The sequence below is a fragment of the Salmo salar genome, chromosome ssa23 (genome assembly GCF_905237065.1).
Source record: "Salmo salar chromosome ssa23, Ssal_v3.1, whole genome shotgun sequence".
Taxonomy (NCBI): domain Eukaryota; kingdom Metazoa; phylum Chordata; class Actinopteri; order Salmoniformes; family Salmonidae; genus Salmo; species Salmo salar.
Genome location: NC_059464.1, coordinates 31,691,928 through 31,705,598, shown reverse-complemented (window position 1 = coordinate 31,705,598; position 13,671 = coordinate 31,691,928). Strand labels below are relative to the sequence as shown.

At 42.3% G+C, this 13,671-nt stretch overlaps 1 protein-coding gene across 4 annotated transcripts in view; it reads left to right on the top strand.

Annotated features, from left to right (window-relative positions):
• Window positions 1-5,600: 5,600 nt before the first annotated feature.
• Window positions 5,601-13,671, top strand: part of tle2a (TLE family member 2, transcriptional corepressor a) — a 48,778-nt gene continuing 40,707 nt past the window's right edge. For 2 of the 4 annotated variants that reach the window (XM_014169697.2, XM_014169696.2), the window contains exon 1: window positions 5,620-6,287. In XM_014169697.2, the coding sequence (XP_014025172.1) occupies window positions 6,264-6,287 (24 nt within the window). In that variant the 5' untranslated portion in view covers window positions 5,620-6,263. Of the gene's footprint in view, window positions 6,288-13,671 lie in introns of all 4 variants that reach the window. The other 2 variants (XM_014169695.2, XM_014169698.2) reach the window with 2 other exon arrangements.

Genomic DNA, 13,671 nt, shown 5'->3' with positions numbered 1-13,671 from the left:
TTTTTTTGATATCTGTACTTTACTTTACTATTCATATTTTTGCCAACTTTTCCTTTTCCTTCAGACATTCCTAAAGAAAATAATGTACTTTTTACTCCATACATTTTCCTTGACACCCAAAAGTACTCGTTACATTTTGACAGAAAAATTGTCCGATTCACACCCTTATCAAGAGAACATCCCTGGTCATCCCGTGTACTGCCTCTGATCTGGTGGACTCACTAAACACAAATGCATGTTTGTAAATTGTCTGAGTGTTAGTGTGCCACTCGCGATCCGTCAATAAAAAAAAAATGGAATTGCGCGGTCTGGTTTGCTTAAAATAAGGAATTTGAAATGGTTTATACTTTTACTTTTGATACTCAAGTACATTTTAGCAATTCCATTTACTTTTAATACTTAAGTATATTTAAAACCAAATACTTTTAGACTTTTACTCAAGTAGTATTTTACTTGGTGACTTTCACTTTTACTTGAGTCATTTTCTATTAAGGTATCTGTACTTTTACTCAAGTATGACAATTTTTCCACCACTGGATATTTTTAATGCGCATGCTGATGTTCAACACTAAATTGATGAGTTTTCCGCCTCCGCTGAGATAGGTCTGGCGCAAGGATCCAGGACGTATAGGCGGGGCTCACTCGAGATGGAGATTATTTGGCATTCTTACCTCTGCTTGGTTGATAACAAGTGTGAAGCGTCAGAGGTCGGGAAGATTGTGAAGCATTAAATACAAATATCATTTTTACATTTTTCTTTTTTGAAAATGTAGCCTACTGGCCCAAGCTGGCCATATGAAAGTTTAATTAACTGGCCCTGTGTGCTCGGAAGATGTTGCCGGGCCAGAGGGCATCCCTGAATGTCGAGCCCATGATTAACATACAGTAGGGAATAGCCTATGTGGTGGGACTGCCCATGAGCAGGATTTTCTAGATGTGAGAAAAGAACAGGTCCCACTCTACTGTATGTAATGAATGACAGGGCAGTGAGAAAAAGTTGTAATTTGCAAGTCAATGTTAGGCCAACATCTCTTCCTCATGCAGAGTGTGTTTGAATTCAAAATGAATTGCTAATGCCAAGATACTGGACTGTTTTAAATACATAGGCTATATCCGTTATATTGATCATACAGAGAACAAGAGAATATTGCCATCAATTTTTTATTTTATTTTGTACTTTATTGAGCCTTTATTAAACTAGGCAAGTCAGTTAAGAACAAATTCTTACTTACAATGACGGCCTATAGCCTACAGTAGGCTTATGTCAGATATTGACAATGACACCTTCAATGATCCCCCCCCAAAAAATTCATAGTCATATTGCATAAACATTGTTAAGCCAAGGGAATTGTATTTTTATGGTGACACATGGTTTATTCCAAAGAGATGTGTAGGTAGTTTTGGTTGAGCAATGTCTGCTGTTGTTGTTCGCATCCACAAGAGCAATGAACAAGTATATGAAAAAAGACAACATTTTATCACTCCTAAATACTGGTAGGCCTATATGACTGTATGCAACTAACTGATCAATTGGGATGGGGTGTATTGTTTCAGTTTCTAGTGTAGTATGGACATATAGCCTCATATTGCATCAGGAATGTGAGGGACAGTTGAGTGGGCGGGGAATGCAACATGAAAGGAGAGCAGTGGAATCCTGAGTTCACAGATACACATGCCTGTGGGTGTTAATGTGCCTGAGTCTGTGTCAGGAGTGTGTGTGTGTGTGTGTGTGTGTGTGTGTGTGTGTGTGTGTGTGTGTGTGTGTGTGTGTGTGTGTGTGTGTGTGTGTGTGTGTGTGTGTGTGTGTATATTTTGGGTTTATTTCTGAGTGCATGAAAGTATGTCTCTGTATGTGTGTGTGTCTGTGTGTGGCTGCTGATGTGGGTCATTACCCCTTCTTTTCCCCCAGGGGCCAGGAGGAAAGAGAGGAGGGAGGATGGAGGGATGGAGTGGGGGATGGAGGGAATGGGAGAGGGAGGCGGGTTCCCAGGAGAAGAGAGACCTATAAATCACTGTGCTGTCTCTGTGCTGACACCAGGCTTGTCTGCTGGGGGGAGGGGCACTCACAACAACACTGGAGCCTTGTCTCTCTGTCACTCACCCCCATGCTGGGCAGGAGCCATCCCCAGCATGGGGGTGCAGGGGGTGGGGGGCATTTGGGGGTACCCAGCCCCCCATCGGTTCAATATGATACCTCATTCTATCACTTGTTTTCATTTGAAATGGATGTACTGAAACAGCTTAGTTCTATGTTAAAACGTGATGTGAAATGGATGAATTTACTAACTCTTTTGACTCATCAGATATGCTGCTGTTACTGTTTATTATATATCATGTTGCCTAGTCACTGTACCCGTGCACATTGACTCGGTACTGGTACCCCATGTATATAGCCAAATGATTGTTACTCATTGTGTATTTATTCCTCATGTTATTATTTTTTATATATTTTTCTCTCTGCATTGTTGGGAAGGGCCCTTAAGGAAGCATTTCACTGTTCAAATCAAATCAAATTTCATTAGTCACATGCTCCGAATACCACATGTGTAGACCTTACAGTGAAATGCTTACTTACAAGCCCTTAACCAACAATGCAGCTTTAAGAAAAAATTATTGTTAAGAAAGTATTTACTAAATAAACTGAAGTAAAGTACGGCTTGCCATGTGGTAGCAGAGAGAACAGTCTATGACTTGGGTGGCTGGAGCCTTTGGCAATTTTTAGGGACTTCCTCTGACACCGTCTGGAATAGATGTCCTGGATGGAAGAAAGCTTTGCCCCAATGATGTACTGGGCCGTACACACTACCCTCTGTAGTGCCTTGCGGTCAGAGGCCAAGCAGTTGTCATACCAGGCAGGGATGCAACCAGTCAGGATGCTCTTGATGGTGCAGCTGAAGAATTTTTGAGGATCTGAGGACCCATGCCAAATATTTTCAGTCTCCTGAGGGGGAATAGGCGTTGTCGTGCCGTCTTCACGACTGTCTTGGTGCGTTTGGACCATGACAGTTTGTTGGTGATGTGGACACCAAGGAACTTGAAGCTCTCAACCTGCTCCCCTACAGCCCTGTCGATGAGAATGGGGGCATGCTCGGGCCTCCTTTTCCTGTAGTCCACAATCATCTCCTTTGTCTTGATCACGTTGAGGGAGAGGTTGTTAACTTGGCACCACACTGCCATGTTTCTGCCCTCCTCCCTATGTTAGTCTACACCTGTTGTTTGCGAAGCATGTGACAAATACAATTTTATTTTATTTGATAAATCAGTGTAGCTAGGCAATTGTATGTGTTTTTGCAGCCAAAAAACAGGTTGCTGCATCTCCACAATTCCTCATATTCAACCACTCCCTGTTGATGTTTTTTTTGGCTGCTGATATTTTCCTGTCGATAAATAGTAGTTTGCCTTGCTCTTACTGCTGTGTACAAGCCCATCTCTGTACCAAATGCAGTTCTGCAAGTTGTGATTACAAGGGATATTGCAGGTGCGTGACCATGTGTGCATGTATGATATAAAAGGAGTGTGTTGATCATATCGACTAGTTGCTTTTCAACAGGACATTTTCCTAAAAACAAAAGAGCCTCTTCCATAACAATGGTGTGGTGATTGAGGACTTTGAAAGGAGTGCTGTGCTCCAGACCAGACAGCACTGGGATCTGCAGGCCTCAATCAGACCCCAGTTAGTATCACCCCCTCTCTGGGCTGACCTGCCTATAGCAATAATGTGTGTCCTTCACTTCTACCAAATCACATTCTATCATCTATTATTATGCCTCCTCCAGCACACAACGCACACCCATACATCCTGCTGGCTGCCTGCCTGCCTGCCCTCTGCTGCCCGCCCTACCCGCCCACCTCCTACATGAAACATCTCCAAGCAGAAGCCTGCAATACATTGCATTCCTCACAACTTTTTTTTCTAATAAATGTGATCCTAGACCCTGGGAGAGAGACCAGCAAGCTGCATTAAAATTCATTGGGAAAAAATGGCAATAAAATCTCTCTCTCTCCCCCTCCCCATTTCTCTCTCTCTCTTTCACTCTCTTTTTCTACCACCCTTGGGCACTCTCTTTCATTCAATTTCTAACTCTCACACTGGCTCTTCTTTTTTAGCATCCCCGCTGTCCTTCATCCCTCTCTCTCTCCCTCTCTCTCTCTCTCACACACACTCTCTCTCTCTCTCTCTCTCTGTATTTTCCAACTCCACCCCTGGCAGGTTGTGATTTCCACTGTCAGAAAATTGCTTTTTCAATATCTGTCTCTCTAATTATGAGGCCTGCTAAAGGGGTCGTGCCACCAGAATACCAATACATGTCTCTGAATTATTCCTCTTTTAAATGCTATTTTTGATTCTTTAAAGTTTAAAGGAACAAACAATACACACTGAAATGTGCAGGTGCTTGGCTATAATCACCATTGTATTACTCACTGGTTCATCAAGAGTGCAAGTCTCAATGCTGTGTTGTTTTCAAATCAACAACAACAACAATGGCAGTGTGTTTTAAAAACATTTTTAAAGCTTACAGCTATAGCTTTCCTTCTGTACCATACTTGCAATATTAACTAATTATGAGATTAAATACATTCGTTTGTGAGGTGGGATGCTCTCTTTACTCATGTCCATTGTTTATTTGAGATGTCCAAAAATGAACATTACTCAGATTTAGAATATCATTTTATCATAGGGCCTGACAATATATTTTCTTATTTTCAGCTGTGAATACAATTATATATATATATTATATTATATTATATTATATTATATTATATATATATATAGATAGATAGATAGATAGATAGATAGATAGATAGATAGATAGATAGATAGATAGATAGATAGATAGATAGATAGATAGATAGATAGATAGATAGATAGATGATAGATAGATAGATAGATAGATAGATAGATAGATAGATAGATAGATAGATAGATAGATAGATAGATAGATAGATAGATAGATAGATAGATAGATAGATAGATAGATAGATATTATGCAACATTCAAGATTTGTGCACCGATATACGATTTGTGGGAAGAGGAAATAAACTATATGGACACTGTTCTGTAGGTCTACCACAACTTCACTATCACGTCTAAAGGGTTAAATTGTGCTCTCAGCGGTTTTAGACTACTTGATTGACGTTTGGAGCACTGTAATACCAGCATCCTCCAATAAACAAACGGTCGGTGTTCCCCACGTGGGTTTTCAGAATACTCATTGGTTACTTTCACCAGAGTTAATTGTGACTGGGTCGAGCCCCACGTGGCGATTTCATTCAATTGTTGAACGATTCCATTGTACCCCCACGTTCTATTGTAGGCTACACGTAGTGTATATACAATTATAACATGATTAATGTAGGAATCTCAAATATATATATATATATATTGTTTAAATACAAAGCGGGCTTCAATTGCATGGCTACACGAATGAACCGAACTGAGTAGCAAATGTACAAGCATGGTGAGAAAATGAACAAGGGTGTTTACTTTACTAATATCATTAGACTATTTATACAAGAGTAATTGGCAAACTGTATGTCATTGGTCTGAAATGTTTTAGCACCAGCAAACAGATTTGGCCTTCTTTCATTAGAGTGGGTGGGTAGGCTAGATGCGTTGTTCATAAATAAGGACAGAAAGGCGAAACCTTAGCTCCAGTCCTATGCTGGCTTGATCAACGAGAATAGCGAGATACTCCCTTCTCATTCTGTCTAGCAAAGGTCCCTTTAGTTTCTCTCTCAAGAAAACAAGTCAGCTATGTCTTGAAGATCAGGCGAGGACCAGAAAAGAAGGTGGGAGTGTGAGGAGAGCAGTGTTGTAAAGGAGAAGGGCAGCGAACGAGACAAAAGAGGCTGCATTGAATGTGGCGGTGTCCGACTCATAACCCACATAGTACAACCTAGCCACATTTGCTTTTTATTCTTGGTGAGAATACACCGGGGAGGGGAATATTTACGAGAAGAAAAGGTGCCATTTTACTCATTCGAAGTGCGTAGTCACGAGGACTGTAAACATTTAGTCGTGGACTGGGTGCATCTTTACTACACCGAATGTTATTTGTCTGTGGGTTGAACATAGACCAGAACAAAGGGAGTCTTGAGCAAGGAATTAGCGAGCCGAGACTAGCTTTGCCATTACTGCCTCTGAAACCAAGCCAAATGCGTCTCTGAAACCGACAATATAACGTCTTCTCCATTTCTGTCCGAATCTTTTTGCCCATAAGAGAGGAAGAAGATTTTAAAAAACTAAGAAATCGGCGTCCAGAATGTTTCCTCAAAACCGACCTCCGGTAAGTAGGCTATACGATTAGCATGTAACGTTCGGTAATTGTTCTGTTGGAGCTATACTATACAACCTCAGCGATCGATACATTATTATCTAACCTTTCTCTGTCTATTGAAGTAAGTTTATTTGAAATAAAGGAAACAACTTCAGCAAGAATGTATACAGAGGTAGGGCCATACAACTTGCTACATGATTAATTGTTCCATTTTATCTCTGTCTTTGTATCTATGCTATTTGTATCCGGAATTCCTTTGTGATTATGTTGGTCAAAAAGTAACACATGCTGCAACATTGCAAACCCTTACTCATTTTACGTTTAGTACTTCAACGATGAGCGGTGTAAACTCAATCCGACATAGGTCAAATATGGGTCTGTTCTAAACAGAGGGGATTTATACCGCCAGAATCTGGCAAAACAAGAACTTTAGTGAAACTCATTCTGTGCAAATTCTGGTCTCCTGTTGTTGGTATAACTTTAAAGTGTCAAATTAGAACATTCAACCTCGAGTTATCCAAATGGTAGGCTGTATTGGCCTAGATGATGGAGTGGTCTAGGTTTGTTTGTCCTTTCCACACTCGGCAGTCTATTTGAGGGGTGAGTCAACTATAGGCAAGGGTTTGGATTGTTTATTTAACTAGGCAAGTCAGTTAAGAACACATTTTTATTTACAATGACGACCAAGGAACAGTGGGTTAACGGTAGGTAGCCTAGTGGTTAGAGCGTTGGACTAGTAACCGAAAGGTTGCAAGATCAAATCCCAGAGCTGACAAGGTAAAATTCTGTCATTCTGCCCCATTAAAAGTAAGAATTTGTTTTTAACTAACTTGCCTAGTTAAATAAAGGTAATATAAAAAAATATATTTAAAAAACAACATATTTTACCTTGTCAGCTCGGGGATTCGATCTAGCAACCTTTCAGTTACTGGCCCAATGCTCTAACCACCAGGCGACCCACTTATTGTTTTCAAGAATTCGTTTTTTCTCTCTGGCATTCATTTTATTGATGATGTATGTGCTTTTGATTTGTTTGATTCGAACAAAGTATCAGGCTTATATATAAATGAGGTTTTCTAGACACCCAGTACCAGGAACTACAATCTGAATTGACTTTGAACTGTTAACTAAATATTTGTGCTATAAACCTTACTCATGTCACATGTTTTTTTTAATGTACTTGTGTGGAATCACAAGTTTTTCGCAAAAATACAGTACATGTCTTCTATATGAAGTAGCCTATCATAAGTTTCTATTTGAAACAGAGTAACCCTCGTCTCTCCTCCATGCCAACCATACACCCCACCCTGAGAGTGCTTTCACATCCATGTCCTCCTAGGGATGGAGATTAGGCCCTAATGCTAAGTATGATGCCATGATTCATGGTCGGAGCCAGGGTGGGGAACAGAGGTTAATGGGGCACCTTTGTCCCCAGAACACATACAATGCCTTCAGAAAGTATTTACGCCCCTTTACACATTTTGTTGCATTACAGCCTGAATTAAACATTTATTAAATTGAGATTGTCACTGATCTACACACAATACCCCTGAAACCCCACCTCTTTAAGGAATACCTGGGATAGGATTAAGTAATCCTTCTAACCCCCCCCCCACAAAAAAAAAGATATAGATGTACTATTGTAAAGTGGTTGTTCCACTGGATATCATAAGGTGAATGCACCAATTTGTAAGTCGCTCTGGATAAGAGCGTCTGCTAAATGACGTAAATGTAATGTCAAAGTGGAATTTTGTTTGTAGAGAATTTGAAATTACTATGAAATTAAAAGATGAAATATCTTGAGTCAATAAGTGTTTAACTCCTTTGTTATGGAAAGCCTAAATAAGTTCAGTAGCAATGTGCTTAACCAATAAGTTGAATGGACTCATTCTGTGTTCAATGATGGTGGTTAACATGATTTCTGAATGACTACCCCATCTCTGTACCCCACACATACAATTAGCTGTAAAGTCCCTCAACCGAGTACTGAATTTCTAGCACAGATTCAACCACAAAGACCAGGGAGGTTTTCCAATGCCTCGCAAAGAAGGGCACCGATTGGTAGATGTGTAAAAAATAAAGTACATGCTGCATATTCTTTTGAGCATGATGAAGTTATTAATTACACTTTGGATGGTGTACAGTATCAATACACCCAGTCATTACAAAGTTACAGGCATCCTTCCTAACTCAATTGCCAGAGAGGAAGGAAACTGCTCAGGGATTTCACCATGAGGCCAATGGTGACTTTAAAACAGAGTTTAATGGTTGTGATATAAGAACTGAGGATGCATCAACAACATTGTAGTAATCCACAATACTAACCTAAATTACAGAGTGAAAATAAGGAAGCATGTACAGAATAAAAATATTCAAAAACATGCATCCTGTTTGCAACAAGGCACTTAAGTAAAATTGCAAAAAATGTGGCAAAGAAATTCACTTTTTGTCCTGAATACAAAGACTTATGTTTGGGGCAAATCCAACACATCATTGAGTACCACTCTTCATATTTTCATGCATGGTGGTGGCTGCATCATGTTTTGGGTATGCTTGTCATTGGCAAGGACTAGGGAGTTTTTTTTTTTTTTGCATAAAAATAAACGGAATACAGCTATAAGCACAGGGAAAATCCCAAAGAAAAACCTGGTTGTCTGATTTCCAACACACTTGGAGACAAAGTCACCTTTTCAGCAGGACAATAACTTAAAACACAATACCAAATCTACACTGGAGTTGCTTATCAAGACAATGTTGAATGTTCCTGAGTGGCCTAGTTCAGATTTGATTTAAATTGGCTTGAATATGGCTGTCTAGCAGTGATCAACAATCAACTTAACAGCGCTTGAAGAATTTTGAAAAGAACAATGGGCAAATATTGTACAGTCCAGGTGTGCAAAGCTCTTAGAGGTTTGCCCCAAAAGACTCACAGCTGTAGTCGCTGCCAGGTATTTCTACAAAGTATTGACTCAGGTGTGAATACTTATGTAAATTACATTTCTGCATTTAATTCTCATTACATTTGCTTATTTCTAAAAGCACGTTTTCACTTTGTCATTATGGGGTATTGTGTATAGATGGGTGAAAGAACATATATTTAATCAATTTTGAGTTCAGGCGGTAATACAACAAAATGTGGAATAATTCAAAGGGTACTTTCTGATGGCTAGCACCAGACATTACACTGTTTTTAATCAATAAAACCTTGTACATATTTGAAAGTAGTTGAATTGGGTTCAAATGGATTCTACTAGTAATTTTGAATGTATTTATTTATGCCACTTCTTGAGAGGAAATTCTACCTCTTCAGATTCTCTCTGTTCTCTCCATACCATGCCCATAGTACCCTGACAGAAGAGTGAGAGGGCTCTAAACAAACTTAATGCGCCCTCAGCCCAGCCAGCTGTAGGACTAAAGGGAGAACAGAACAGAATGTGGCCCTGTGGTTACAGCTCTTAACCCAATCCATCTCATCCACCAACTCTACACTACATCCCCTGGGGAGCTAGCTACCAACCACAGCTCAAATGTATGGTTATGCATCCTGGAGGGAGAGGGGCGCTGGGTTGGGAAAGAAAGCACGGATTCTGTTTCATTTTAACCACAACAGACTTGAAACACTGTGAAAGCCTGTCTCTCCAAAGTCATTGGCTTTCATTAAAGCATGTTTGAAAGACCCAGGGAACAATTTATAAAACTATACTTTACAAAAATATAAACGCAACAATTTCAACGATTTTTTTTTCTGAGTTACAGTACATATAAGGAAATCAGTCAATTGAAATAAATTAATTAGACCCTAATCTATGGATTTCACAACTGGGCAGGGGTGCAGCCATGGGTCGGCCTGGGAGCCCACCCACTGGGGAGCCAGTCCCAGCCAAACAAAATGAGCTTTTCCCAACAAAGGGGCTTTATTACAGACAAATACTCCTCACTTTCATCAGCTGTCCGGGTTTCTGGTCTCCGATGATCCCGCAGGTGAAGAAGCTGAATGTGGAGTTCCTGGGCTGGTGTGGTTACATGTGTTCTGCGGTTTTGAGGCTGGTAGACGTATTGCCAAATTCTCTAAAACGACGTTGGAGGCAGCTTATGGTAGAGAAATTAACATTAAATTCTCTGGCAACAGCTCTGTTGGACATTCCTGCAGTCAGCATGCCAATAACACACTCCCTCAACTTGAGACATCTGTGGCATTGTGTTATGTGTCAAAACCACATTTTAGACTGGCCTTTTATTGTCCCCAGCACAAGGTGCACCTGTGTAATGAGCATGATGTTTAATCAGCTTCTTGCTATGCCACACCGGTCAGGTGGATGGATTATCTTGGCAAATGAGAAATGTTCACTAACAGGGATGTAAACAAATTTGTGCACAAAATCTGGGTGAAATAAGCTTTATGTGCATATGGAACATTTCTGTGATCTTTTATTTCATGTCATGAAACATGGGACCAACAATTTACATGTTGCGTTTCAATATTTTTGTTCAGTGTATATATAATCCTTTATGGAATGTTGTTTGTCAAGTTTCCTTTAATGTGGAAAGCATGGTAGAGTGCGTATACATTTACCTGGTCAGTCTGTCATGGAAAGAGCAGATGTTCCTAATGTTTTGTACTCACTGTATATGTAACAGAATATATAGCCATAAATGTGCTCTTGCTAGAGTTGTTCTTATGACTATGCCATGAATCAAGTTCAATTAATGTTTAGGTAAACACCTGACATGCAGATGTGTGAAAAACATCTTTCCTCATTTTTGTTACATAGCAGTGAGACATTGATTTGATAACATTTTGCTGTGGCAGGCAGACTGCTTAGTATAGCCTGACCAAGGAGACTAGCTCCACCTTACAGTTCTTGGAAATCAGCATAATGCGGACTAGTAGTAGATGTGTCAGCACTGCTGTTCTCAATGCTTAGCATCCAGTTCCATTTACCGTTAGCGTTTGCCGGCCAAGAGTAGTTAGCACCTCTGAGCAGAGTGCTGGACGTAAATTGCAAACCGATTCTACATGTAGAATCGCACGACAATGTCGGCAGTCAGACGTCCACCAGAGAGTAAGCTCACCTAACCAAACTCTGCTTATGGAAATGCACCACACTACACAGGTCTGGCTGTAGAGTGTAGATCTACAATCACACCTAATGATTAAGAGTTCTGTTTGTACATGTATCCATTCCACCCCCACCCCCTGTTCCTCTGAGGTCCAGTAATGCCAGCAGGCTCCTGGAGCTCCGTTGGCCCAGTCAGCAGACCCTCCTGCTCTCCCATCAGGCCCTGATTGATCCAGGACTCCCACTGGGCTGATTCTGGACAGGTCCACTTCAGCAGCACTGGGGAGTGATGGGGCTAGGAGGGAAGCGCCGGGGAGTGATGGGGCTAGGAGGGAAGCGCCGGGGAGTGATGGGGCTAGGAGGGAAGCGCCGGGGAGTGATGGGGCTAGGAGGGAAGCGCCGGGGAGTGATGGGGCTAGGAGGGAAGCGCCGGGGAGTGATGGGGCTAGGAGGGAAGCGCCGGGGAGTGATGGGGCTAGGAGGGAAGCGCCGGGGAGTGATGGGGCTAGGAGGGAAGCGCCGGGGAGTGATGGGGCTAGGAGGGAAGCGCCGGGGAGTGATGGGGCTAGGAGGGAAGGGCTGAGAAGAGGATGGAGGCAGAAGGACAGAGGGCCTCACCCCGTTGCCCCCACAGACCCAGCGCGTGTGAGGCACTTCCTGTAACCCAGCTTGCTTAGCTCTTTATTTCCAGTGTTCGATTAGATGGCCGCCCGCCTGCCAGAGGAGATGTTTTTGGGCCAGGTTTACACCAGCTCTGGAGGTGTGGCTCTTAAGTCTGAGCCATGGAAAGAACAAACCGGCTGTGGGTGGGTTACCTAATAAAGGAAGGTACTTACAGCAATTAACACAGCTGACAACCAAACAGTTCTGCACCGCCTATATACACTGACAGCGGGGACATTTGAATAACAAGCTTTCAGGAGCGAGGGGAAAAAAAGAAAGGTGTAGCGCAAATGAAAGCAGTGCCTAGCAGCCCTCCCCTTAGTAAGAGAGAACTGGGGCATTTCTCTCACTCATTCACTCCCACATCACAGCAGAGAGATCCTGGTGCTTGTGATCAATTGTGTGCGTGCGTTTGTCTATGTGTATTTGTGTGCGCGTGCGTGCGTGTCATCCACCCACAGAGGTACTTTAAAATGCAAATAACTGGTTTGTTGACTATCATATTTGAATAATTTGATATGAGGCTTGAACTTCAAACGCTTTCTGCAAGGACAATATATTGCCATGTTTCACAGTTGTTGTGTTTTAATCAGTAGGGGAATGCTTGGGTGAGAGTAGAGGGGGGCAGGGGGCTGTTACTCTTCTATGGTTCTCCAGCTGGAGGCCGGGGTTAGGTCTGCCATGCCCTCCTTCCCACTACTGTGTCCCCAGAGACGGGCGGGCAGACAGGCAGGCAGTGCCCCAGCAGTGAGGGAGCATAGTGGCTGTTTACTCGGAACGATGGGCTCTGTGGGAAAGCACAGTGTAATTAGCAGGATGGTTCGTTGGCTAGATTGGTTTCCAGTTCTTATGCTGTTGGAGACTGGGAGAAAGACTGCTTGGCATAGAAGTGCAGGTAACATAAAGAACTAAAGTCCTCAAGGGGCTTCACCTTTTGTGTGTGTGTGTGTGTGGGCGTGTTGCGTCGTGTGTGTTTTGGGGAGAATCAAGGGATGTGAGGTCATAGTGGTTTAGTGCTATTTGGTTTAATTAGAAGGAGTAAAAGGAAAACAACATTGATTGCATGCAGGGAATGCCACACCCGCTGTTCCTTAGAGGGTGTGTGTCTGTGCATGTCTGTCTGTGTGTGCATGTCTCGCTCTCTCTGTGTGTGTTAACATGTAGGACTTTAATAGCAGCCAGACTCTCTATATGAAGCAGCAGGCTGTGTGTGCTAGCCAGCCTAGCCCCAGCCAGCCTAGCTCCAGCCCAGCACCCAGCGGCAGTCTTCCCTGGCTGGGGTGTCCCTGTAGGCCTTCCTCCAGCCTATTTAAAGGCCCATTAAAGACAACTTAGGCCTGATTAGAGACATTACTGTCCCGGGATGCCTCTTCACCTCCTCTCCTTTCCACCACTACTGCTCCCAGCTGGGGCCTGATTTAATCACTACAATGTATTCCTTGCTGAGCTGGACCAGGGCAGATTACCAGGGGACTCAGGGAGGAAGGTGGCTGATCAGATAGCAGCCTGACTGCCTATGGTTCCTTTACCCTGATGGTGCTCTCTAGCCTCTGGCTCTTCATGGCACGGTGGAACATGGCTGTTTGGAGCTTGGCACATTCCCTGACTTCCTATAGGGACAAACAGGATTAGTTGGAGTAATCAGAGGGATTGTAATTGTACTTGAGAGT